Source organism: Perca flavescens, chromosome 13 (genome assembly GCF_004354835.1).
Source record: "Perca flavescens isolate YP-PL-M2 chromosome 13, PFLA_1.0, whole genome shotgun sequence".
Taxonomy (NCBI): domain Eukaryota; kingdom Metazoa; phylum Chordata; class Actinopteri; order Perciformes; family Percidae; genus Perca; species Perca flavescens.
The window spans coordinates 31,379,452-31,406,284 of NC_041343.1; the positions used below are offsets into that span (position 1 = coordinate 31,379,452).

Below are 26,833 nucleotides of genomic sequence, written 5' to 3' on the forward strand. Positions count from 1 at the left end.
TCACTATTATAAAACTACTTATATTACTCTCGTCAAAGGAGGAGCTACTTTCAGGAAGTAAAAAGCCAAGTCTTAAAATTATGAAAAACGTTTACCACCCTGTACCTCGTGTACGTAAGACTTTGTTATTAGCTTGTGGTAACTTCATTAAGTTGTGCTTTTAGAACACAGAGTCCCCCCTCTACTGAGTTGGGCCCTCAAGATCATAATGATGGTATCACTTTAGAGCCCCAACAATTTACTTTATATTGTGCTTTTAGTGATGCAAGCAGTATTACCAAAGAGCCTCTGTGCGGCTGCCCCCTGATGAACAGTGGTGCAAAAAGTATTCTGATTTTTAACAATACTACTGTGTAAAAACACTCTGTTACAACTACACGTAAAAGTAATACATTCAAAGTCAATGCTGAATTGCCCATTTCAGAATCCTACATTACTGGATTGTAATTACGTTGCTGATACTGCTGGTGAATTTGGGGCTAATTTTATTTAGGCCTACTTTATATAATGCTGGACAGCTTGGCTTATAATATATCATAATTTATTAGTTGATTTATAGTTTATCTGCAAAGAAACTAGTACTAAAAGGTGTGCCTCCAATATGTAGTGGAGTAAAAGTATTGAGTAGGCCTACACACATAATGGAAATACTCAGGTAAAGTACAAGGACTTCAAAATTGTAGCCTATACTTATAGCCACTCATAGATATAAATACGTATATTTATGATAGCAACTAACCTTGATCACGCAGTCATTCTCACTCTTTGTGAGAGAGGTTTAATCAGATCAGAGTGATCCCTCATTGTAATAAACAATCTTTGATAGCATGCGCAGGTGCGCATCCCTCAGCAGGTGCGCTCATGTCGTCACTGCCTAGTTACGACTGCCAGGAAGAAAAAGATTTCCTAACTTAGTTACCATGCCGCTCTGACACGGTGTTGCTCGTTTTAAACGCGATTTTAGCTGTTTGCAAAACACTTTTTACGACTAGGCCTAGCATTACTTTAAGCAACGGAAGTTGTGTTTTAGAAGTTAAGGAAGATACAGGTGGAGGTTCTGGTGGAGAATGGGTAAAAACAGGAGACAAAGCCGGACTCCGAATATGGTGAGTAGACATCGCCCGTTAACGTTAACGTTAGCGACCTCAGAGGGTTCACTGTTTACATCTAGTTATCTGTAAAGTTTACTAACTATAATGTTGGCCTATTTTTTTGTCTCATACTGAGTTCTCAACACATTTTGTGTTGCAAGAAAAGTTTGTAATAGGCTAATTGATTTTACCAAATGATTTTCACGATTTATTACGTGATTTATTTTGGCATGGATGTCTTACTGTCTGTTTTACTGTAGCTTCTGTTCAAGTCATATTACATGTTATAGGTAGCTAATTATCAGCCTAAATCGATATTGTTTACACCAGATTTTTTTCCTTTTTAGTGAAATAGAGCCAAAGAGAGTAACTGAAATATTTCCCTAAAGCCAAATGTAGGCTTGATGTTTGTGAGTTGCTACCTGAGTGCCAACAAGGCCTACCTGAGGGAACGTTACACTCACATGAACGTTAATGGTTTACAACAACTTGTTAAATTAACGTTACCGGTATGTCATAATATATTTATAGCTGAGCCAAAACATCCTAGACAATTGACCTACAGATAAATGCTTAAAATAAACAGCAAGCTTTTGAGTTGGCTATAGAAATTAAATAAATAAATATTTTATTATTTATTATTAAAGTTTTGTTTTTATTGTTTCTTTAAAAAAAAAAAAAAAATTGAATATTGAATAATTTCACCTTTGCAGGTCTTCAGAGAATTGTTGTTGTTTTTGCTTTTAAAAATACTTTTTACTCATTTATTTTTGCTTACATTCATTATTTGATTATCACAATAGTTGCAGATTAATCTTCTGTTGATTAACTAATTGTTTCCGCTCTAATATTGTTCATGCAGCCGTAGCAGAGTCTTTGAATGGCTAGTGTTGTCATATAGACAGACTTAAAGAGAACGACAGTGTCTTAAAAGACACAGAGGAGATTTTTGGAGTATGATCTGCTGGAACATTTCATACCTGCCTGTGACTGTTTGACTTTTAGCTGTCTGTAGTCATGTGTACAGTAGATCTCTGTTTCTCTGCATCCTGTTTACTCTTTGTGGTATTTGATGTAGCCCAAATGATGGAGTCACACATCTATTGACAGTCTGGGAGGTTTTGTAAGGCTACAGTAAACAAACCCTCCCTGGAGGCGGTCAATATCTAATCGCATTTCATGTCTCCTCAAATAACTTATGTAAACAACGGAGAATAAGATGTCGACAAAAAAAGTGTAGGATCTGGCCGTTTACTACTCATGGTGACAACTGAACCTCTGTTAACAAAAATGCCTTTTATATGTAAATTCATGATCATCATCATTTCTAATTGGGAATCTGTTTCCTGCTAGTTCTCTACTGTTGTAGCAGCCTTGAGGAAGTAGATATCCTTTTGAATGTTGAACACATTAAGACTTCCTAATTCAGACTGTTGTTGCCACTTGTACAATATGTCTGGGTTTTGTCTTGTTCGAGCAGTTACACATTTCAAATGCAACCTGTTTTTCTGTTAAGAATGTGAAGACACTCAGTGTTGGGAAATAATTGGCATGCGATGGGTTGCTTCTTCAAATCATTGACCAGAAAGTTTGTTAAATCTGCTGAGGTAACAAGGGGTAGAGACAATTTGATTAATGAACAGACATCTACTGACTTTTAATAAATTCAGCAACTCTCTCCATTAGAGTGGAAACAAGTCATAAGTATTTGGTGAGTGATTACCACTTAAAGTTACGTGTTAAGAAAAACCTAACATTTGCTGGTTCCAGCTTCACTATTGTGAGAAACTGATGCTTTTCTCTGCCATGCTGTAGTAAACCAGTTATGTTTAGGTTTTGCACTTTTGCATCTTGGGCTCTGGAGAAGTTTAATGGGCATTTCACACTATTATTTGACATGTTATATGCTAAATGATACATTTATTAATCTATAATCAAAATGAATCGCAAGTTGCACCCTTTCTATTTCTCTAAACTAAAAAAAAATAAGAAATCCTTTCTGTTGCTGTCATGGGTTTGACCTGTTTAACCACAGAGGTATTTAGGACTTCCAAAACAGTTTAGATAATCACTTTTAAATCATTACATCCCTTCCCCTCATATTTTACACAACTTTGTAAAGAAGATTTTCTTTCTTTCTTTGCCATTGGGACAGGTTACTAATTAACCTTGTTGTCATCCTTTTTTTTCACAGTGAAATATAGAGAAGAGTGAGGTTTGTACAATAAACCAACAGTCTTTACAATATTTACTTAGATCACATAAAGAGAGGCATCCCTTCAGTCAAGTGATCAATTTCTTTGATCATTATCTTCATTTGTTGCCCCAAATGACTGATTACCTTTTTGATTCATTATGTTACCTAACTTGGTCAAAGTAAAGTAAGATTAGAGACACAAGGTCAACGGATGAATGTCACACCCATTGTCTTACAGCTAGCCAGGTTTAAAGGTTTATAGCTGAGCCTCCATCTTTTTACGAGGGCATAAAACTGAAAAGTCCTTTTTTATACAGTATGTGTCACACAGTCCCGGTGAGCCATTGTCCACGTTGTCGTTTAGTCCAAACACACAACACTATCCTAGCAGAGGTGAAATCTGACACTCATGGCATGACAAGAGGCTGATCAACCGGTTTCTTTGTTGAGAACATTTAGTATCATAGCCGAGAGTGGTTTTTCAGATTTTCCACAAATGAAGGTTTAGGAAACAGCACAGAGGCATTGACATCATTCACACACTTGTTGGTTGTTAACATAAGATCCATATTAGATATTACTGAGAGGAGTTTGTTTAGAGGAGTGCCCTTCTCATCTAACGGGGAATTTTAGTTTCAGTGTACCACTGCTCAATGGAGCATTTCCTATTCTGAATGTGTGTGTTTAGTTTCTTGGTATATTGTTTACTAGACTGAATCTGATACTGTGCCAGGCTTAGAGCAGAATAAAAAGCTGCAAATGTATTGCATCCTGGTTGAATATTTGCATCCTATTCTGATGTCCTGATGCAAGAGTGTGCTCGCAGTGTTGACACAGTCTCCATTCACCCCGATTCAAATTACAGCCAGTGGAGATAATTTCAGCTCTATAGCTGCTATGAGAAATGATTATGGTGAGCTGCCTGGCTAAATGTCCATCCCTTTGGCACCTATCAAATTGAGAAAGCATGTTAGTATTTGAATGTATGAGTATTTTAATGTATCAGATATAAATCTGACACGTAACCAAAGGAACACCTGCACACTTTTTTTATCACGGTTCAGGCTCTCCATCTCAACCTTTTACCACTATTATTTTTCTAGTAAAGTTCTGGAGCTCAAAAGGCAGATTTCTTTTTTTTTGTGTGTGTGTGTTTTCAACTTGAGTGTGTGTTTTTCAAAGGCATCTTCTTCTCATGATCACATACCACCAACTACACAATACATATGTGGCATGGGAGGGTCCTGAATTGCTTCAATGACCTCTTTATAAAAAACAAATTTCCCTTTTTCGAACAGTTGTCAGAAAAAATTTAACAATATTAACAGATTAGACATTATCTTAAGGGTGTTACTCCCAATAAACCCTCAAACAAAATGATTGATGCTGTCATGTCTTTCCAGACATCAGGGTGCAATGTCATCTATACATGGGCTGATCTCTAAATTAGACTGCCCTTCCTTGTCTAAAATTTGAACATGGAACACATGGGAACAATACCTTCAAATAACAACTGATGAGGAGACCTGGGCTAATTTTGAAAAGAGTTCACTCTTCGTCTATCTGTGCTTGACACTCTGATTCAATTTAAAGTGATACATCGGGTGCATCTCTCCAAGTCCAAACTAGCTAAGATATACTCACAAATGAACCCTATATGTGATCGAAGTCTGCAGATGCAACATGTTCTCGCTCCAACCCCCAACTTAGAGGGGTATTGAAATGCTATTTTCAAAGCTCTCTCTACAGTTTTAGCTGTCAAAATTAATCCAGGCCCTCTTATGTCACTGTTTGTAATTATTATTATTGGCCATACAGTTGTTGCCTGCACTAGCGTCCTGGCACTCCGCCTGGCATACTGCCTGACAACCAAATGTGGAAGGAGGCTGCCCCGCCCTCAGTCTCCCACAATCCTACTGTACACTGAGCAGTTTATCCTGCAACGGAGGCTAATTGGGACTCACAGATGACTCTCATTATAGGAATGTTTTCAGTTGGGATCTCCTCAAACAAGTTTTCAGATCATTTTTAATAATTAAAATTATTAAACCTCTGTGAATCTCCCTCCTCCGAAAGCTTTAAAATTCAAATTCTAGTCAAATAAGCCTGAGCTAGTGTCAAGGCTGTGCTTCAACTCTGATCCCTTTTCTCTTTACTCTCTCAGCACATGAAGGAACTAATGTTAACTTTTTTTTAGTTCTTGTGTGAGAGGAACGACACACTAGATTTTATTGTTTGTGCTTGCTCACAGGGTCAGGCTCTCTGTTTTCAGGAAACAACACATTTCTTTCCTGTAATACCTGTCACCTCTGTTACAGTGGTTTTATTGTAAAGCACCTGTAAGCAGCTAACCTATAAAAATACATGATTCCTTCTCTTGGCTCTAAAAGTGTTTCCTCATTCATGTACACTGCAATTCATTAACTCTAAGAAAAGGACAAACTTTCTTATTGCTAACCCTGAAAATTTTTTATGCACACCAACTTCCCCTATTTCCAGTATTTCAACTACTGTACACACACACACACACACACACACACACACACACACACACACACACACACACACACACACACACACACACACACACACACACACACACACACACACACACACACACACACATATACACTGATTTAATCAGCAGTGCATTTCCTTGAGGTGGAATTGCAGGTTAAGTGCCATTACAGAAGTGAGTGATAAACTGTGTCCTTGATTATCTGTCTGAAACCAAATACAGTTGCTGATTAATGCAACATGATAACGGTGCATGTAGCGTTCACTACGTCACGGGTGTTCAACAGCGATGTAACACAGGTTAAAAGGTGGGAGGGACTTACCTGATTGAAGTATGGGCCAGTCAAGAGTTGAAACGTGGACCAGTAAGAACCCAAAAGAGGAAAAAGACGATGTGTTAGAATACAGAAATGAATGGGCATAGGCAATAAACGGGACCGAGTACTAATTCTGACACGTCGTCTCGTCAGGAGAGATGCGCCACCGGTAAGCTGCTGTTTCGCTACGTTGAGCTGCGGTTTAAGTTTGTTTGTCTGTTGCGCTACTGCTGTGTTGCCGATGTGTATGTGCGCGATGTGTATGCTTGATAACTGTTACGTTGGTCACACTGATAAAACCTTATGTGCAGTCTGATGTTTAACGCTGTCGACTCTATAGTATCCGTGACTATATTCCAGTAAATGTTTGAAATTGGTGCATCTCACTGTCACACAAGCTACTTCCTGGTTGCAGTGCTGGATGGGAAATGTAGTCAATTGATTTACATTGGTAATGGATTGCTGTGCACAGCGTCGCTATTTAAAACTACACTCACTGTTTTCACTTTAGACCAACGTACACCCCTGTGGGTTTGGGTTACTGGATTAATGTGTAACATTGATATTGATGTGCATTATTGTGTTTAGATATATGTACTTTTGTTTAGTCATTGAGTTTAAACACTATGTACAATGATAATATTTATAATATTAAGAACTGCCTAGATTAAACTTTATATTCTATATATGTACATTTGTATATTATTGAGAATATGGTATATTAGGTATGTGGCTAATATTGTTGTTTACACCATAGCCTTTCTATTTCTACAGGTTTATAACCTGCTATTTGTGGACTAAACAACTGTATATGGAGAAACAATCAGTGTAAATAAAAACCACAACGAGTCATAACAACGTGTCCTCTCCTGATGCCCCGTTCGGTGGGGAGATTCTTAAAGAACCGAACAGTTATAAACCGCGGCCCACTGCACTGGATTGAGTGCAGCAAAACAGCCACGGACTGCTTCATCAAGGAAGCCCAATCAACCCAGGATTAGTTGGCCTCTCATTTCTGTGTCTGACCCCAAGTTTATCATTAATCAAACTGCCCGTTGCTCTCCAGTAAACACAAAGGGAGTTAAAATGGAAGACTTGGAAAAGCTGAAGAGTGTGCGATCGAGAGCACAGGCTTCATTCACAAAAAGGGCTCATACTCTCACCAAACCGGGACTTTTGGAACCGACTGAAGTTCTCAAAGAATGGAAGATTTTCAGAACGGACTTTTCTAAGGTCACAGATGCGGGATATGAGTATGCTGAAGCCCTGAGGGAGTCAACAGATGAAGAGGTTATTGAATATGCAACCCAAATTGACGTAAAGACAGCGGAGTGTGAGAAAAGGTTCCTCGAGGTAAAGAGAATCACCCAGGAAACCTTTTGGAGCAGCTACGCAAAGGAGGCTTTCTTCAGGCAGGCTGAAACCGTTGAGTCGGCCATCACTCAGGCAGAGGAAGAGGAAGTTGACCCTCGGAAGTCAATTAAGGACCGCAGGCTAAGGAATAAAGGTCTTGAAAGAGAGGTTATTGAACTCGGAGACATGCTGGTAGAGTGGAAGGAGTTGGTTCCTGGTCCGAAGGCATTAGATCTCAGGACACACCATAAGACCTTAAAGAAGAGGGTCCTGGCGTTGTCTGATAAACTGGAGGACGACGAAGCAGACAGAGTAAAGGGTAGAGAAAGAAGTCTGGGAGATGATGGCAGTGCAGTTGGTGATCCAAGACAAGATGATTTTTCCCTTTCTCTCCCTGACATGTCTGCCGACCTCAAGTTGAAGCCCGAGGCGTACACGGGGCACCGAACACGGACACCCGACCCCTCTTACAGCAAAGCAGCCCGGAAGGGACCAAAGGAAACCCTAATCTCAAGCCTCAAATTAGTCTTGAAAGGGCACGGCTACCTACTTTCTTTGGTGACATGAGGGATTATTATCGCTGGAAGACTGAGTGGGAGGACCTAGAAGGATTGGGTAACCCACAAGGGGTGGAATGTATAAAAAGGTTCCACTTATTAAATAGTCTCCACGAAAAGGTCAAGAAGGATCTCGTTCTATCTAGCTGTGGATCTGCCGATGATATGTTCAGGCTGCTGGACAACAAATACGGGAACAAAGCGAAAATAGTCCTAATGATCACCAACGAGGTCCAATCTCTTCCACCTGTCAAAGGAAACAATCCAAGAAGAACCATTGAATTGATTCAGGCTGTGGAAAGAGCACTGTGCAACCTCCAGATTCTCGGTGAAGAGGATGCTGTAAAAAACCGTGTTGTTGCTCAATCTCTTGAAAGCAAGCTTCCCAGTTCACTCAAGAAGGAGTGGATTATGCACAAAACTGACCCAGCAAACAGGTTCTCTCCACGGTATCATTTTGAATGCCTCCTAGGATTCTTGAAGAAGCAGGAGGAGATTCTGGAAGAGTTGGATCAGCTGGAACCAAGCCCTGTAGATAAAAGCCCCGTGGAAAAGGGTGCTGCAGACTACCCAGATAAGAGAGGGAGGATGGTTTTTACTAAATCTACAGCAGGTCAGAAGGAAGACAAACCCAGCTGTACTGCCTGTGGAGATGACTCCCATGCCGGCAAGCTATTTGCCTGCAAGGTCTTCAGAGAGCAAGATCTCATGAGAAAAAGGGCCCACGTAAAGAAGCTAGGATTGTGCTCCAAGTGTCTGCGGCCCCACCCCAAGGATGGGAAAGGATGCACACCCAGATACCTCTGTCCAAAAGTTGAATGCCGGAAAGGAGGGATGTCGGACCACAATTACCTTTTGTGTCCTAAACCACCACCAACGAAGAAGGACAACAGCAGTGAGGAGCAGAGTACCATAGAGTTTGGAGGAAAGAAACTTGGCTTAACCAACAAACAAGAGGAGTTTCTGGCAGAGCTTACTCCAGAACAAAGGGAGAAATACAAGAATGCGTTCTCAAATAAGATATCATCAACTGTATGCACCAAGGCTGGAGATGGACCACAAGAGCATCCAGTGGTGATGATGCTGATGAAAGTAACAACAAACTCAGGTTGCCTTATTGGCTCCCTAATCGACCTCGCATCTGACACCAATTATATCACCAATGAAGCAGCTGATCGCCTTGGACTGTGCGGTGAGAATATCAGGCTTATAGTGCATGGAGTCGGGGGGATGAAAAAGACGGTCTTGACCAAAAGATATTCCCTGCGGCTGAAGGTGAAGACACCCAAGGGGAAAGTGGCAGAGCATAGAATACTCTGCTATGGCCTGGAAAACATCGCGGAGGTGACTCAATCAGTCACTGCTGAGCGACTGCAGCAGTTCTTCCCGAATGTACCCAGAGACGAACTGGTCCGTCCCACAAAGATTGACCTCCTTATCAGTCATCGGGAAGGTCGTCTTGTTCCCCAGCCTATCAAGATCGTGGAAGACCTCGTTCTCTGGGACGGCCCGCTGGGAAAGACTGTTGGGGGAACCCATCCCAATCTCATTGAGACCGTCGACCTGGCCGTGTACCGCTCTGAAACTCACCTAGCAAGGACCATGAGATCGGCCTCAATAGCGTATAAAGAAACCATCATACCTCAAGAAGAGGAAGGACATGCGCTTGTCCGGAGCACTGCGACCGCCGCCAACAAGGAGGTCTTTGAGTGGTTCAGGTGGGACAGCATCGGAGCTGCGTGCAGTCCTCAATGTGGTGGCTGCAAGTGTGGTAGGTGCCCCCCTGGTGGAAAAGAAATGACCCTCAAGGAAGAGCGGGACCTGAAAAAATAAAAGAGTGCCTAACATACGTGCTGGCGGACAAACACAGCAATTCTCCCCACTGGGACGCATCTTATCCCTGGAAGACAGACCTCACAACACTGCCAGACAATCGACAGGCAGTGGAGGCAACATTCAGAAACACCGAGAAACGTCTGGAGAATGAACCTGTTTGGAAGGCTGCATACAAAGAACAGATACATGAAATGGTATCAAGAGGGGCCGCTGCAAAACTCACAATGGAGGACATTAACAACTGGGAAGGACCTAGATGGTACATTAGCCATCTGGTTGCACCGAACCCTCATTCTTCCTCAACCCCTGTGAGAATCGTGTGGAATAGTAGCCAAGAGTTCCGAGGCATAAGTTTAAATGATCTCCTTTGCAAGGGTCCCGACGTAATCAATCCCATTAGAGGTGTCCTTCTGAGGTTCAGGAGTGGTCTCCATGCTGCACTGGGTGACGTGAAGAAGATGTATAACTCAGTGTGGCTGAAAGATAATGAAGTTCACCTCCACCGCTTTCTCTGGAGAGACAAGCTTGTGGACAACATTGAAGAGTTTGCAGTCGTCAGAGTCAATATCGGTGATAAACCCGCAGGATGTATCGCCCAAGTTGCAATGAGGGAGACGGCCAATCTTAGTCAGTTCGCTGATATGAATGAAGAACGGCGAGCTCTAACTGAGGACAGCTATGTGGATGATATCCTGACCTCACACAATGACCTCAAGACGCTGGAAAGGATCACCACAGGGGTGGAGAAGATTTTGAAAGCGGGAGGCTTCTTCCTCAAACCGTGGGTTCTGTCACGCCAAAGTGGGAGGGTGGAGCCCTGCTGCAACAACTGTACCCAGGACCCTGGTACTGCCCAATCAAATGCATGATGGGGAGAACAAAGCGCTTGGGGTCGGCTACGAACCTGAGACAGACAAGCTTCGGTTGCTGACTTCTATCAACTTCTCTAAGAAAAGAGGGAAAATGAGGACCGGAGATAATCTGAGCATGGAAGATGTCAGGGAAGGTACACCAAATCCCCTTACCCGACGCATACTTCTTAGCCAGATCGCCGCATTATACGACCCGGTTGGTCTTGCATCACCAGTCAAGCAGAAGGGAGTGATGTTGGTACGAGAATCATTCCAGGAAGCTGGCAAGGATAACCCATCTAAAGACACATGGGATACCCCGCTCTCACTAAAACTACGAGAAGCCGCAATAACGCTTTTTGAAGAATTCGTGAGACTTGGCCAGGTAAGGTTTGAGAGAAGCCTCACACCGCCAGGAGCTATAGGCCCTCCAACAGGGATTACGTTCTCAGACGGAAGTGAATCCTCCTATGGAGCCGTACTCTACCTGCGGTGGGAAACTAGAGACAAAGCGGTTGTAATGAAATTGGTGGAATCCAAGGCTAAACTCACCCCACTCGACCAAAAAGGAGATGTGACCAAGGCGGAACTCTGTGGCGCGGTCTTCGCTACCCGCCTAAAAAAGTATTTTGAAAAGCACTGCCACATTAAAGTCAAGAAATGGATCCACTTTGTGGACAGCCAAACAATCCTCGCAGCCATCCAAAAGGACAGCTATGGTTTCCAGACTTTTTTCGCTAATCGAATCGGTGAGATTCAGAAAGCCGGAAATGTGGAAGATTGGAGGTGGATTGAAGGCAGACGAAACATTGCTGACATACTTACCAGAGGTGCAACTCCCGAGGAACTTAAGGAAGGGTCGAGGTGGCAGCAAGGTCCTGAGTTTTTGAAATTGCCCAAGACCGACTGGCCTATGAAAATGGCCAGTGAGATTATATCCTCTGCTGCTGAAGATGTGGGAAAACTTCAGCGGAAAGCCTTCTCAGCAGTGGTCACTAGGGCCCAGTCAAAAGGAAGAACTGGCCTCAGCGGGCCTGACATCAAGGCGGACCGCAAGCACGAAGGAGTCAACGGAGACCGACCGCATCCGCTGTCCCGGGTGCAAGATCCGCAAGAGACAGACAGGGAAGGCCCTGGGCGATTGGACTGGTGCGCCTTGTGGGACCTCAACGCTTCAGTTCCCTGTCTAAGCTGTGTGGGTCCATAGCCTGGACTCGACGGGCTGCAGAAACCTGGCTGAGAAAACGCGAGGCACCAGACTTATCAAAGTGGGAGGGTAACCGCTCTATCCTGTCAGCTGAGGAGAGAGCACAAGCCATCACAGACCTGCTCCTCGAAGCCCAATATGGCAGTCAGTTCTTGGATTCAACACTGAACCGTTTGGTGGTCCACAAGGACGAGAGCACAGGAATCCTTCTCTGTGGAGGTCGAATCCAGTCCTGGAAGGAAGATGGAGCAGCTGTTCCTTTGATTCCACTTCGTTCATGGCTCGCAACGTTACTGTCAAGAGAAGCTCATAACGAGAACCATGAAGGTGTTGCTGCCACGCTTCTGCGCACCAGGAGGACAGCATGGATTGTGCAAGGCGGAGGATAGTAAAGAAAGTTGTGAACGACTGTATCACGTGTCGCAAACTGAAAGGGAAGATGTGCCAGCAGATGATGAGTGATCTGCCGCCAGAACGCTCACAGCGTGCTAATCCGTTTGAGTATACCACACTTGACCTCTTCGGCCCCTTCGAAATCAAGGATGCGGTCAAGAAAAGAACAGGAAAAAAGGTTTGGGGCATAGTATTCTGTTGCATGGCGTCAAGGGCAGTTCATGTGGACCTCGTTGACGACCAATCGTCTGAGAGCTTTCTCCAAACCTACTCTCGCTTTGTGGCGTTGAGAGGTCATCCCAGAAAACTGTGGTCAGATAGGGGAACCAATTTCGTTGGAGCTAAACCTGCCCTACAAGACTTACATAGGTACTTAGCTACCCACGGGACGCATCCATAGAGGACAAAGCCGCCAGGACTGGGACAGTGTGGGCATGGAACTTTCATCCAGCTGACGCACCTCATCGCAACGGGCTGCAGAAGCTGCAGTCAAGCTCATAAAAAGGGCTCTTACTAGCCTTGGAGGGACAACAAGTTCTCTCACCTGGGGTGAACTCCAAACCCTCTTCTACCAGGCAGCTAACCTCACCAATGAAAGGCCGATTGACGCCAGGGCACAAGAACAAGAAGACTCTATAGAGTATTTGACTCCCAATACTCTACTCGGGGAACCAGGCGAGGAGGAGATACTGGAGGAATGAACTTGTGCACCCATCCCTGGCGCCGTCTCAGAGCCATCCAGATTGGTGTGGATATGTTCTGGAAGAAGTGGAGTGAACTTGCTGGACCTAACCTATTTGTTCGACCAAAGTGGCACCGGATCCAACGGAATGTAGCAGTCGGTGACATTGTTTGGATTGCTGATCAAAACGCACTGCGAGGGCAATTCCGGCTTGGACGGATCCAGGCCGTGTACCCTGACAAGAGAGGACTTGTGAGAGACGCTGACGTTAAGACGTGTGCAGGCCTCCCTGCCTCCCTAATAGTTGGGCAACGTAGGAGGAACCCTCAGCAGCTGACGTCAGTCATCCTGCGGAGAGACGTGAGAAGACTGGTAGTCTTCATCCCTGTGGAAGACCAGTGACTCCAAGACATTCTCTCTCTCTCTCTTTCTCTTTCAAACAAAAAAAAAAAAAAAAAAAAAAAAAAAAGAAAACAAATGTAATAAATGTAGTGTGGTATAATGTAATGATTCGTCTGTGACCACCTTAAATCACATGATCAGGCGGTCAAGTGGGAGGTGTAGCGTTCACTACGTCACGGGTGTTCAACAGCGATGTAACACAGGTTAAAAGGTGGGAGGGACTTACCTGATTGAAGTATGGGCCAGTCAAGAGTTGAAACGTGGACCAGTAAGAACCCAAAAGAGGAAAAAGACGATGTGTTAGAATACAGAAATGAATGGGCATAGGCAATAAACGGGACCGAGTACTAATTCTGACACGTCGTCTCGTCAGGAGAGATGCGCCACCGGTAAGCTGCTGTTTCGCTACGTTGAGCTGCGGTTTAAGTTTGTTTGTCTGTTGCGCTACTGCTGTGTTGCCGATGTGTATGTGCGCGATGTGTATGCTTGATAACTGTTACGTTGGTCACACTGATAAAACCTTATGTGCAGTCTGATGTTTAACGCTGTCGACTCTATAGTATCCGTGACTATATTCCAGTAAATGTTTGAAATTGGTGCATCTCACTGTCACACAAGCTACTTCCTGGTTGCAGTGCTGGATGGGAAATGTAGTCAATTGATTTACATTGGTAATGGATTGCTGTGCACAGCGTCGCTATTTAAAACTACACTCACTGTTTTCACTTTAGACCAACGTACACCCCTGTGGGTTTGGGTTACTGGATTAATGTGTAACATTGATATTGATGTGCATTATTGTGTTTAGATATATGTACTTTTGTTTAGTCATTGAGTTTAAACACTATGTACAATGATAATATTTATAATATTAAGAACTGCCTAGATTAAACTTTATATTCTATATATGTACATTTGTATATTATTGAGAATATGGTATATTAGGTATGTGGCTAATATTGTTGTTTACACCATAGCCTTTCTATTTCTACAGGTTTATAACCTGCTATTTGTGGACTAAACAACTGTATATGGAGAAACAATCAGTGTAAATAAAAACCACAACGAGTCATAACAACGTGTCCTCTCCTGATGCCCCGTTCGGTGGGGAGATTCTTAAAGAACCGAACAGTGCACCTGTCAGCGATTCATTTGCATTGAAAGCTAGCTAATGTTGTTTTCTTTTCCCAGGAGAACCTGCTGAGTTTGACCCAGCATTCAATGGACCCATTAAGAAAAGGTGAATCTGTCTCAATTGGCTACAGGCTGCTTCTCTCTACCTATCTCCTTCAATCCCCAAATCCTCAGTCTAGCTGTTTGTGTGTTTGCCAAGTTTCTGTTGTTGACTGAATCACATTTGTCAGCCCCAAGGCAAACTTTGATGCAAAGCTCAGCCTCAACTCACTTTAACCTGTTGCTGTCTCTCTTTTCTTCATCAGGGGGTGCACTGATATATTATGCTGTATCCTGTTCATGGCAGTCATCCTCGGCTACATAGTAGTCGGGATTTTAGGTGAGAGTAAACTGACAACACCAACACCGTCCCTCGTTCCCTAACCCACTGATACCTAATCATTGTTTTCCACCATCTCCTCTCTGAGTCTTTCTTGTCTATTCTGTTTATTCAGAAAAACGTTAAACATACGACATGTGTTTATTTGCTTTCTTGCTGAGAGTTAGATAAGAACATAAGAACATTGATTACTGCTCTAGCTGGTTAGCTTAGCACCAAAACTGGGTACAGGGGGGGAAGGGGTGGAGGGGGGGAAGGGGGGGAGGGGGTGGAGGGGGGGAAGGGGGGGGGGCGGCTAGCCAACAAAATCCACCTACCAGCTCCTCTAAAGCTCAGTTATTAACACATTTGATCTTGTTTGTTTATTTTATACAAAAACTGAAGTGTAAAGATGACAGTTTGTGGTTTTACTTCCTGGATTTATGTGCTGTAGATCCTAACCAGCAAAGTAACTAAGCTGTCACAACGGTCAGAGTTCCAAAATGCAGTTGCTCCATTAAAACCTCAGACAATGTTGTGTGTCTCTTCGACATTTCACCATGGCTTGCTCAATCCCTCCATTGAATGCTGTGAGGCAGTGCTTGTAAGAGTCACTGCCTCAAATCAATTTAATTCTTGTTATATTCACTTCTTTGGTAGTACATCTCTACTATTTCTTTAAAGCTTGCAGTCATTTAATCAGTTAATGGGGAACAATATCACAATTGTCATTCTATGCAAAATAGAAAGAACTCCACAGTTGGGCCAGAGCTACCACAATGCTTTAACTGTTTATCAGTGAATTTCATTGAATATTCTTATTTATTTATCCTTAGTTTTTTTTTTCTCTCCTACCTTTCTTCAAATTAATGTATTGTAATTTGTATACTTTTATTTATTATTAAAGCTTTAGTGTGGAACGTTTTGATATTAATGAACGTCATTGGCCATGGCCAAATGAGTTGCTACAAAGCTAATTAAGACTATCAGCTCCACACAACTCTCTCTGTATTTCTCAGTCTGGCTATGTTCAGAAGATTGTGTTGTCCGGTGTTAAGAAAATTAAAAAGACGTGTTTGTTCGATTTCTGAGGAGGAAGGAGAGGCTGGGGTCGAATTGAAAGTTAAGCAAAAGGTTTAATGAACAACATGATGAAAACGACAAGACAAAACGCAGTCAAACATAAAACATGAAACACTGCCAGCAGTGGACCGCGAGACATATGCTTCCCCTTGTGGGGTCACAGTTTGCAGCCATGCGACATGACAAAACAATAGCCTACACTGTAAACAGCAGACTGCAGAACCTTGTTCCCTTGTCGGGTCCCAGGCTTGCAGTCCTGAGATCATCTCAGGATCCAAATTATATTCCTGTCCCTCAGGATAAGGACACAACTCTGAATTTAGGTTTACTCCAGGTCACAGACAAAGGTCATTTATCATGGTTGTGCCGATTCTTCAGAGATATGCATTTCCTTTGTTCTAACCCAGTCTGGCCCCGCAGGGAGTGGCTCCCCAAAAGTTGTTTAAACAATAAGTCTTCTAGAGCATCTACATTCATGCTAAATAACAGCCATGACCTAATCAATTCTTTAGATGCTTGAGAAGGTGTGAGCCAGACAATTGCTGATTAGGCTTAATCAGTATTGAAACATTCCTTCACTCAGTCACACAACAGTTTACATTTTTTAAGTTACATTTTTTACCTAAAAGTATATTGTACTAAAACATAAACATGGCTTTAACTTTTTTATCTTCAACACCGGCGACTTTCCCGCGCAGAAACTCAAGTGAAGATAATGACCTCTTCTGAAGAGTCCATCATGTCCTCCTTAGCTGCTAGCAACTGCATCGAGGAGGCATGGGGGCGCGATCATGGAAGGCTTGTATCATGTGGACGCGTCGACAGTTTTGTTGTCATTACTTAGAATTCCTCATGGGGGTGACAGCAACTACGCACTATAGCTTTAAAACAAAAAAAGAGGTACATTTTATATGTTGAGTAATAATATTACATACAAACAACTGATTTTCATGTGAGACAGTGGCTCTTTATTGCCCTGTCATCAAACTCGTTCAAACTCTCTTATCTAGAGTCAACAGAGAGGGCTGATACGTAAAGGGTGTCAGCCGCCGAGTGTGTCCCAAATAATCAGCTATTTCCTTTTAGTGGAGCCAGTTCAAAAGCATTGGTTAGCTAAGGTTGATTTGTTGAAGTGGTTAAGTGAAGATATCTACAGGCCAGTGTTTGTACATAAGGGCTGGATTTATTTCTTAGCAACCAAATATATCAGTAAATATATGACATCAACAGAGGTGGCCTGTGTGTGTCTAGCTCAGATAAAGAAACAATACATGGACATTTTCTTCATTTGGTAGACACTATTGTCCACTTACAATAAGTGCATTCAAACCAAACTCCATAGGAACAACAGAAATGTTTATCAAAACTTGAAAGTGCATCCTGTCAGACTGTGTGCCCTCTTGTGGTTGGACTGAAACAATTCTTTAATTGCTGGTATTACACCAAATTCTGTGACCTGAATAGGATTAAAAAGGAATAATAAGACACCTTATTTTTTAAAGGTGTCAACAAAAATGATCATTTATGACCCAATCTAAATATTTGACATGTTAACCAAATATAATATAATATTACATAATACATAAAGTATGTGATTGATTAAATGTGATAAAAATATTTATAGTTTACTGAAAATGTCCTAATCAGTTTAGAGGATCTGATGGGTTACAGATTTGGTGTAACACCAAATTCACACCCACGCCTCAATCAGTAAATCAGTAGAGTATCTTTTTCACATCCCTCCCAAACAAACGCAAAAAAGTGCAGTTTTTATGTTAAGTAAAAACATACAGTAGAACTGTTTTCAGTGCAAAACATAAAATCGAAATTGCGTGACTAACTTTTCATTCATTTTTACGTCATTGACTTTTCCTTATCTCTGTTTTAATGTGCATTTTTTTTCTATCAGCTTGGCTTTTCGGGGATCCTAGACATGTTCTTTATCCAAGAAACTCAACTGGATGGTTCTGTGGCATTGGACCAAATAAGTAATCACTTTTCTCTCTCGCCTTTTTATATCATTGTTACATGAGATAATGAATATGCATTTTACTGATTAAAAATCACCTCTTTCTTTCTGTCTTCTCTCTCTCAGAGGCCAACCCAACTTGCTCTACTTTGACATTCTCAAATGTTCCACATCTATTAACGTTATGGCAACTGCTCTTAATGGTTTTCAGTGTCCAACCACACAGGTAGAGAAGGCTGCTTGATTTTGTTGTTTCTAATGTTACTTTCCAAGTGTCCCAGAAACATTTTTCTTTATTCACTACCTGTAGGTGTGCGTGGACAGCTGTCCCACTCAGTTCTGGGCTGTGGAAATAAAGGATTATTTTCCAGACGTAAAGCCAAAAAACGTTTTCAATCAAAGCCTCTGTGTGCCATCCATAAACCTGATGAATACTTCGCTGGTAAGTCCCATGTTGTTACCATTTGTAAACTTGTATGTCCACAAAAAAATCCCAAATGCAACCTTTTTTTTTTGTTTTCTTCCAGTGAAGGAATTTTTTTTTTTATAAAAGATGGGCTGCATAATAATCAGCAAAAATAACCTGACACTTTGAGCCATTCAAATGTAATTTTTCTTTTTTAAACAACATGATCATGTTTTTACAGACTGTTCAAGATATTGTTATCAAGGAGCTGTGTCCTTTCTTCTACATGCCCACAATCCCTGGTAAGCGGTGGACACATTAGCACTGTAGTAAAGGCTGCTCATGAGTTACACGCCTCTGCTCGTTTAAATATTTGTATTAATTTAACTGTTACTAAACAGAAAGTATACTGCTACCTTTTGTTTATGTCTAAGTATGTTCAATGGATGGTGGATTGTGATGCAAAGTTTGCAAAGTTAATAAGAGATCAACAAATCAAATAATGAATTATAATTTCATCCACTTCAAGCTGATTATTTTCTCTACTGTTAGTGCTGGGGAGATGTTTGCCCGATATCTCAGCGCTGGGGAGCATCCCTCCAAAATTCTCCAATATTCCAGGTTTACCCTCCTCAGTCAATGACACAGTCGGCATAATCAAGAATGGTACTGGGTAAGATCCATTGGATTCCTGACCTCATCATGTGTTGATTTGAAAACAAAATTACTCTTAATTTCAGGACATGGTCTTAAATCACAGATAACTGCACATATGAAGACAAATACACTTTTTAATACGTTTCTTTTTCCTGCTCATCACTAGCAAAGGGTGAGTGGCTTCATGAGTTTTTGTGTTGACTTTTAGTGTAGCAGCTGGTTGTAGTTGTTCTTGTTGCCTTAGATGCCGTGTGAAATGCTCTCTTGGTGCTTGGAGAGTTAGCGCATTACTGTTTTTACAACACATACAAAGGTCCATTCTCTGTCTCTCTATACTAAGTGTCTGGGGTTAGCTCTTATCTTTTTAGCCTGCTTTTACCACTACATTACTTTTAGTAGTTTCTTCGCTGTATTTGTTTTACCTGACCCTTTACTTTTCACTTTTACTGTTTGAAAAGGAGAACTGTCGCCAACGCAGCCTGTCCTTGCTTTTGTCTTCATTAGGGATATTGTGAATGGCTTCAATGCCAGAGAGATTGGCGTCCGCATCTTTGAGGATTTTGCGTCGTCATGGCCGTGGATCCTCCTGTGAGTTGCCATCTATTGCTCAGCAATACAGAGCTGAACTCCTGGTTGTATCAAATAAGCATTTAATTGTTATATAGAATTTTATGACAAAACAATTCTAGATCACACGTTGTTATGTTCATTTGATATACATTTTATATGTCATATTTCTTATAGTTTAATAAAAATATGCTTAACTCTTAAACCTCTTCATCCTTTGTTAAACTGGTTTTAGATTTTATTTGTAATTCTCGGTTTCATTTCCCCTCATTTACCCCAGTGGTCTGCTAATAGCCATGGTGGTCAGTATGCTGTTCCTGTTGCTGTTGAGATTCACTGCTCCAGTCATGGTGTGGGTGCTCATCATAGGAGTCCTGGGCGCTGGGGCATATGGTAAACACTCACCTGGAGCAGTTATTTAAGGCAAAGTAGGATTTTTAGTTCCAGTATAGATTTCTTAAGAAATATTAATAATTGTACTATTTCTTCCATTCTTTTCTGCTCGGAAATTCACTTGAACATGTGGAACAGAAAGGCTGTGGATTGGATAAATAACTTTCCTTATTAGAAGTTAGGTTATGAATGCAAAGTTTTGCCGCTGACTCTCACAAAAACAAGTGTTGCTGGTCCTGTGTTTAACCTCGCTTGTGAACAAGTGGAGCTCAAAAGAACACAAAGTCGACAAGGGCAGTTTTTTTGTTATGACAAAAATATATGTGCCTAGTAGCCTCTCAGTTGTTGGAGTGTTTCTGTTGCAGGTATATGGCACTGCTACTGGGAGTATGCCAACTACAAGAAAGCCAATGCTACCATCTCTAACATTGGCTTCACCACTAACTTCGCGGTTTACCTGCAAGTCCAAGAGACCTGGCTGGCATTCTGTGAGTCTGATTAACATCACAAAAGGTTTCTCACAGTGTAGGGATAAGTCTTATCTTTTTTTTTGTTTTTCTGTTGTTTTTTTAATTTTGTAGGTGTGGTGTGTGGGCAGGTGTGTTCATGTCAAAAACCTAATTACGTCAGCTTCTGGATACAAAGATCAAAACAAAGAAAAAGATCTCTGTATACTAGAAATTAAAGCTCTGTTGAATAAAAAGACACAGCAGCTTTTTGCACAGGCAAATACAATACCATTACAGAGGAAATGAGACGTATAAAATTGAAATAACTAATGACATCATAAATGCCAAATCACAGCCACATCCAAAAAATAATTCAATAAAACCATTGGTGGTATACACACGAGCCACACGTCATGTTTACAACACCACTTCATTTATTACATTGTAAAATACTTCTGATAAAAGATAACCCTGATGTAAGGGTTATTGTTATTGCTGCAACTTGTAGTTCATATTGGATATTGGTCTTCTAAACCACATTTTTACCCCTGCCCCCAGTGATTATCATATCTGTGGTGGAGGCGATCCTTCTCCTGACCCTCATCTTCCTGCGTACCAGAATCCTCATAGCCATCGCCCTCATCCAGGAGTCCAGCAAGTGAGTCCTAATGCTACACAGTAAAAGTCTGTCCACAGGGTTTACACCAAATATTAACCAATGTTTGTTAATGTGAGATGTTCTCAATCTTAAAAGGAATTTATTTAAAGGTGCCCTGCCACACATATTTCATTACTTTGTGGTAATGTCTGAAGTTCTACCATGGACTCTATAAAAATTTTTGTGGAAATAAAATACCTTGGTTACCTTGTTTCAAGCCATTCTAGCGTGGTATAGAAAGCCTGCAGGAAGACTCAGCTCAGTTTGTGCCAGTTCTCATTAATGTTCAACGAGCTAAGCTGCTTGACTCTGATTGACTAACAGCTAGCCAATGAGAGCCTGGCTATCAGCATCCTTTACCCAGCGCAACTGGGCGAGCTCATGAATAGTAATGAGCCTAGGCAACGTGATGTCAGACTGACCAGCTTTTGTAATTGGCCTGATTTCTCCGCTTATTTCTTTTCAGTGGCTAGAGGTGACAGAGGAGGTGGCAGTTCATTTTCACATTCACGACATAACACAAACACTTATGGACCTAACATATTTCAAAAAATGCAAGTAAAAACGGTTTTGTGGGCACCTTTAAAGGTTAATCAGGTTAATGTTTAAATATTGTTCTTTTTTTGTATCTTTCCGTGAAAAGTGTATATGACCTCGGCATAACCTCACGATGTGTGTGTTCATAATCTACAGGGCAATCAGCCACATGATGTCCACCCTGCTGTACCCTCTGGTCACCTTTGTTCTCCTGCTGGTGTGTGTCGCTTACTGGGGCGCCACTGCTTTGTATCCTTTAATTTTATGTGTGTATATGTTTGGATGCATGCTGTTAATACCACCGTGTGTAGGCACAGACTATTGTTAAAACATGTCTGAGGTTGTGTGTTTATTTGTTACTCTACAGTCCAGAGGATCTGTTCTCCTAAACTGATGATTGTAGATATTTGGCCACTTCAGGAGGCCCTATCTACAAAGTGGTGGCTCTCAACTCCACTTTGAGTGACTGTAAGATGATCAATGGCACTGCAGACTGTGACCCTCAGGTGAGCGGGCAGAATGGGAACTTAGGGTGGACATAAACAGTGAAACCTTCTCACATTTTTATCTAACTATAATATAATAATATAAAATATTTCCCCTGTAAAACTAAAATTCTAGCCATCTAGAAAATGTTGCGCCAACTGTTCATCATTCTTTCTCTAATTCTTTCGTCCTCTCAGAACTTCAACTCGTCAGATTACCCAGGCTGCCCCTCAGCCAGCTGCATCTTCATCAAATACAACAACGAGGGTCTCTTCCAGAGGAACCTCTTCAACCTGCAGATCTACAACGTGGTGGCTTTTCTCTGGTGTGTCAACTTCGTCATCGCCTTGGGGCAGTGTACGCTGGCCGGTGCCTTTTCCTCCTACTACTGGGCCTTCACCAAACCAGCTGACATCCCCATGTTTCCCGTGTGTGGTAGCTTTATACGCTCACTCAGGTAGGTTAATGAGCTGCTGTCACATTGGTTAAATACCTGTAGAGGGTGATGCAGAAATGGAACTTCACCCAAAAGTTCAGAGTACATCAAAGGACATAGTGGCGGACTGCAGTTCCCTCTCTGGCTCCTAGAGGGCGCATTAGACCTATACATAACAGTTTGGGCAAGCAGACCTCAGCCAGACAGTGAGACGGTACCATCTTTTTACATTTCAGGTACCATGTGGGCTCCCTTGGCATTTGGTGCTTTGATCCTGACCCTGGTGCAGATAGCAAGGATGATTCTGGAGTACATTGACCACAAAACAAAAGGTAAGAGGCTGACCTACCCTTATTTCACTGTCTGTGTTACCTAAAAGAATACTGAACATGTTCATCTGCTAAATCCTAATCTTGACATCGGATCAAAGTTTAGTCAGTGCAGCTTTTAGTCTTGAGGGTATAATATATGAATCCCAGGACATATTTCAGTGATTATTGGCCGATGCATTAATACGGCCCTTTAAACCACATGCTGTCACTGTCCAAAACAACTATCTTTTTCAGATAAACTAAAGGACAGCATGTTAATTTATGGGTACGTAAATAAACTTTTACAAACCCATGGGGTTAGCTGAAAAAAATACATAGTCACAAAGCAAAGCTGTTTTTCTTACCTCATAAAAAGATGACATTTTAGAAGCATAGTTTTTACAGGACTGCGAAGATCTGTTTTCTCTGAGATTGAATCCAGCCACAATTTTCAAAGTCTCTTTACTTAATCTCCAGTCCTATTTTACAAATGTCTCAGTGGATGAATGAATACTAAAGATTTGCAGGCAGTGGACATGCAGAAAAGAAACAGTCCAATAAATGACGGGCTACTTATACATGTTTTGGCTTCTTATCTCCAGCGGCGCAGAATCCATGTGCACGTTTCATATTGTGCTGTCTGAAGTGCTGCCTCTGGTGTCTGGAGAAGTTCATCAAGTTCATCAATAGGAACGCTTACATCATGGTGAGCACAGCATATTATTGTACAGGTGTTAGTCCTCTTATCTTAATTGTTACTATTATTATTGTGGTAATAATTAATATGTTTGTAGCACTCATCTTAAATCATACAAAGTACTATCAAAAGGGGGGGGAAAAAACATGCTTTGCTGGAAATTAAATTACGCTTTTTCTACTGACTGTTAAAAACCTACTGAGCAGCACAACAAAAATGTTTTCATATAATATATTATATATAATGTATATTATATAATGTATTATATAGACTTTCTTGATTTTCTTTTCTCCACAGATTGCCATTTATGGGAAAAACTTTTATGCCCTCGGCTAAAAAAATGCTTTCTCCCTGCTCATGAGAAATGTCGTGAGGTTTGTGCTGAAGTCATGTTCCCTATTCTAAATGAGATTTAGTGTTTCCAATGCTGGCTGGCTACATGTTGTCTGACCTGTTCCTAACATGAATATATTTGCATGTGTTTGAGTAGTGTCGTGTTTCTCTGACTCTTGACTGTGTCCCCTCAGGGTCGTGGTGCTTGATAAAGTGACAGACCTGCTGCTGCTCTTCGGGAAGCTGCTGGTGGTCGTGAGGAGTAGGTAAGTAGAAGAAGACTAGAGAAGAAGCAGTTCATACGACGTGTTGTCCGATTATGTTGGAAACCAAAAGTGTTAATAGTTGTTCGGAATGGCCACACTGGAAGGCAGAGTGGAGAGCCAGCCGAGAGGCGGGAGTCGTGATGTCATTTAAATACGGGGATAACTGCGCATATCTTCAGACAGTCTTTTCATGAAGATACTTTTTTTTGTACACGTTAAAGCTGTGTGACAAGTATAAAAAAAGAGAGGTGGAGAGAAAAGTTAAAACTGTGGCTCCTTTCTCACCTCCATGCATATGTCGTTTCGAAAGTTACAGAAATTGTCGGACACAGCCAACCACCATCCAACATGCAGTTCTGTGTATACTGGCCTCCTTAGGCAAATCCAAGACTAAAGAAATGGGATGGGTTTGATGGATTTTTTTATTTTATTTTTTTTATATTGATGGATTGAATTTTGAAGGCTGATACCAATATATTTGGACTAAACATTCAGATTTACAATATTTTGTTCTGAGTATCTTTAGTATCTTACCTAAATAAAAAAAGATAAATGCAGTAAATGAATGACTATGTGTTGTTAATACAATGAAGCCCAATACGAAATGAACATGAATGCGTCAGGAAAGATTGGAGACACTGAAATCTCTGTCTCTTGCAGGCGTATTGTCCTTCTTCTTCTTCTCTGGACGAATAGTGCTACCAGGCAATACCTTCAAATCTGAAACCCTCAACTACTACTGGATGCCAATTATTGTAAGTTACAAATGGTTCTTCTCTGTTTTTGATATTTAGTTTGTTCTAATTCTTTTTTCTTCTTCTTCCAAATCTGTTTTTTGTAGACGGTGGTGTTTGGTAGCTACCTCATAGCTCACGGATTCTTCAGTGTGTACAACATGTGTGTCGATACACTCTTCCTCTGCTTCTGTGAGTAGATTTTTGCAGTTTACCGAGTGTTTTTAAACGCCTGTACCAGTCACGTTATTCACACAGAAATACTACCGACACAAGGAATCTTTATTTGTGTAAGGAAAGATTTTGGAACATGCAAATATAGTCAAATCATTTTAAGATAACCACATTTTAACATGTCAATTTCAAGCTAAGAAGCTAACTAGGATCTAATTAGAAGAATTTAATTAAATAACACAACAATACACACCGAAACCAGCTATATCATCACTTCACTCAATTTGGCTCTTTTTCTTACAGTGGAGGATTTGGAGCGGAACGATGGATCTTTACAGAAGCCATACTTTATGTCCAAAAACCTCATGAAGATACTCAACAAATCCAACAAAGCACCAAAAAAGGGTAAAGGCAAAGACAAAGACTGAAGAACATTTTCCCACCGTGGTCATTATCCCAAATTCTTTATTTATTTTACATTACATTTTAACACTCCATTGTTTTCCAAACAAGTTAACCAAAACTAATTTGCACTTTTAAATAATTGTTTTATTGTGTTTATGAGCATATGTAGTATTAATGACTGTACACATGAAAAGACTGAGTGTGTCAATGCAGGTAATGTTTTGTTAAATTTTAAGTTGCAAGGTTTGTTAAAACAATCTTTGATTTGGCTTTTGATCTTGATTTGACTCAAAGTCCCAAAATATTTCTTCTATTATTTTAAAGAATATTGGTTTCTGTTCAGACGATTGCACATTAACACTGCACACGTTTTAGACTGTGTCCATTAATCCAGTTTAGCAGCTTTCATGCGGGTAAGATTTAGTTTTGTTCTACTTTTGGCTGAGAATCCTTTATAGAGGACTTATAGGAAGGATGTGATTTCTTCATCCATCCATCCATCCATCCATCTTCGTCCGCTTATGGAACTAAACAAATTCAAAAAAAAGTTCTTAATCGTGCTATATTTTCAAATATTTGTAAAAATATAAATACAAAACATTTTCATGACCACATTATTGCTTATATTGAATATAATGTAAAAGTTGTAAATATAACTGTACATGACCCAGCTGTCAACTACTGTGTTTGGCTGCCAGCAACCTACATTTAAACCCTTTGACTTTTTCTGCTTATATATAGTCTTGGGCAAATGTAGACAGACATATTGGTGGATATTTTCTAATCTTTGGTATCTTGTTTATTAGATTACCCTTTTCAAAACGAAAACAAGATAACGCAGTCATTTTCCTTGTTCTAAAGCCTATGAATTGTTTCCCGGGTTGAATTAAATAATGTAATGAAAAGATGATACACAGAGTCCTTTGATATTATTAAAATGTAGATAATGACGACACAAAACAAGTCTATGTTTAAATGAAGTTTTAATCTTCTACATCATATGGTTTTGCACGTCTCCAATTTTAGTCTGTCAAATCATGACCTCCATCACTTGTTTTTAGTGTCACATAAGCCTTATAATACAAAGTGTAGCTCGAACAGACAAATATGCAGGCAATGAAGAGCCCCAGCAGCCATCCTGTCCATCCTACAGTTTCATCTCTGACCCTGGTGTGAATGTGCCAAACACTTGATTCATTAGATCTAGTTCAGCTGAAACCTAGTGATATTACACATCAATGACAAAAATCTGGGGGAGTGGAGTTTAAGAGGAAGTGAGTTTACCAGTAGCCCTGTCCTCATCTCTGCTTTTACGTTGCTCAACTGCTTCAAACAGTTTGTACATTAAAAGGGAGATGTTTAAAATGCAGTTACAAG

At 41.0% G+C, this 26,833-nt stretch overlaps 1 protein-coding gene across 1 annotated transcript; it reads left to right on the plus strand.

The window, feature by feature from the left end:
* Window positions 1–208: 208 nt before the first annotated feature.
* Window positions 209–26,011, plus strand: LOC114566240 (choline transporter-like protein 4). Its single transcript, XM_028594566.1, is given in 24 exon segments — window positions 209–214; window positions 1,082–1,106; window positions 14,595–14,643; window positions 14,843–14,916; window positions 17,888–17,966; window positions 18,074–18,173; window positions 18,258–18,389; window positions 18,595–18,655; window positions 18,906–19,026; window positions 19,515–19,598; window positions 19,858–19,970; window positions 20,336–20,458; window positions 20,978–21,077; window positions 21,771–21,863; window positions 22,018–22,120; window positions 22,298–22,557; window positions 22,773–22,788; window positions 22,790–22,868; window positions 23,450–23,553; window positions 23,842–23,918; window positions 24,072–24,132; window positions 24,779–24,898; window positions 24,985–25,069; window positions 25,355–26,011. Coding segments are annotated over 24 exon segments (2,190 nt in total). The 3' UTR covers window positions 25,480–26,011.
* Window positions 26,012–26,833: the final 822 nt, after the last annotated feature.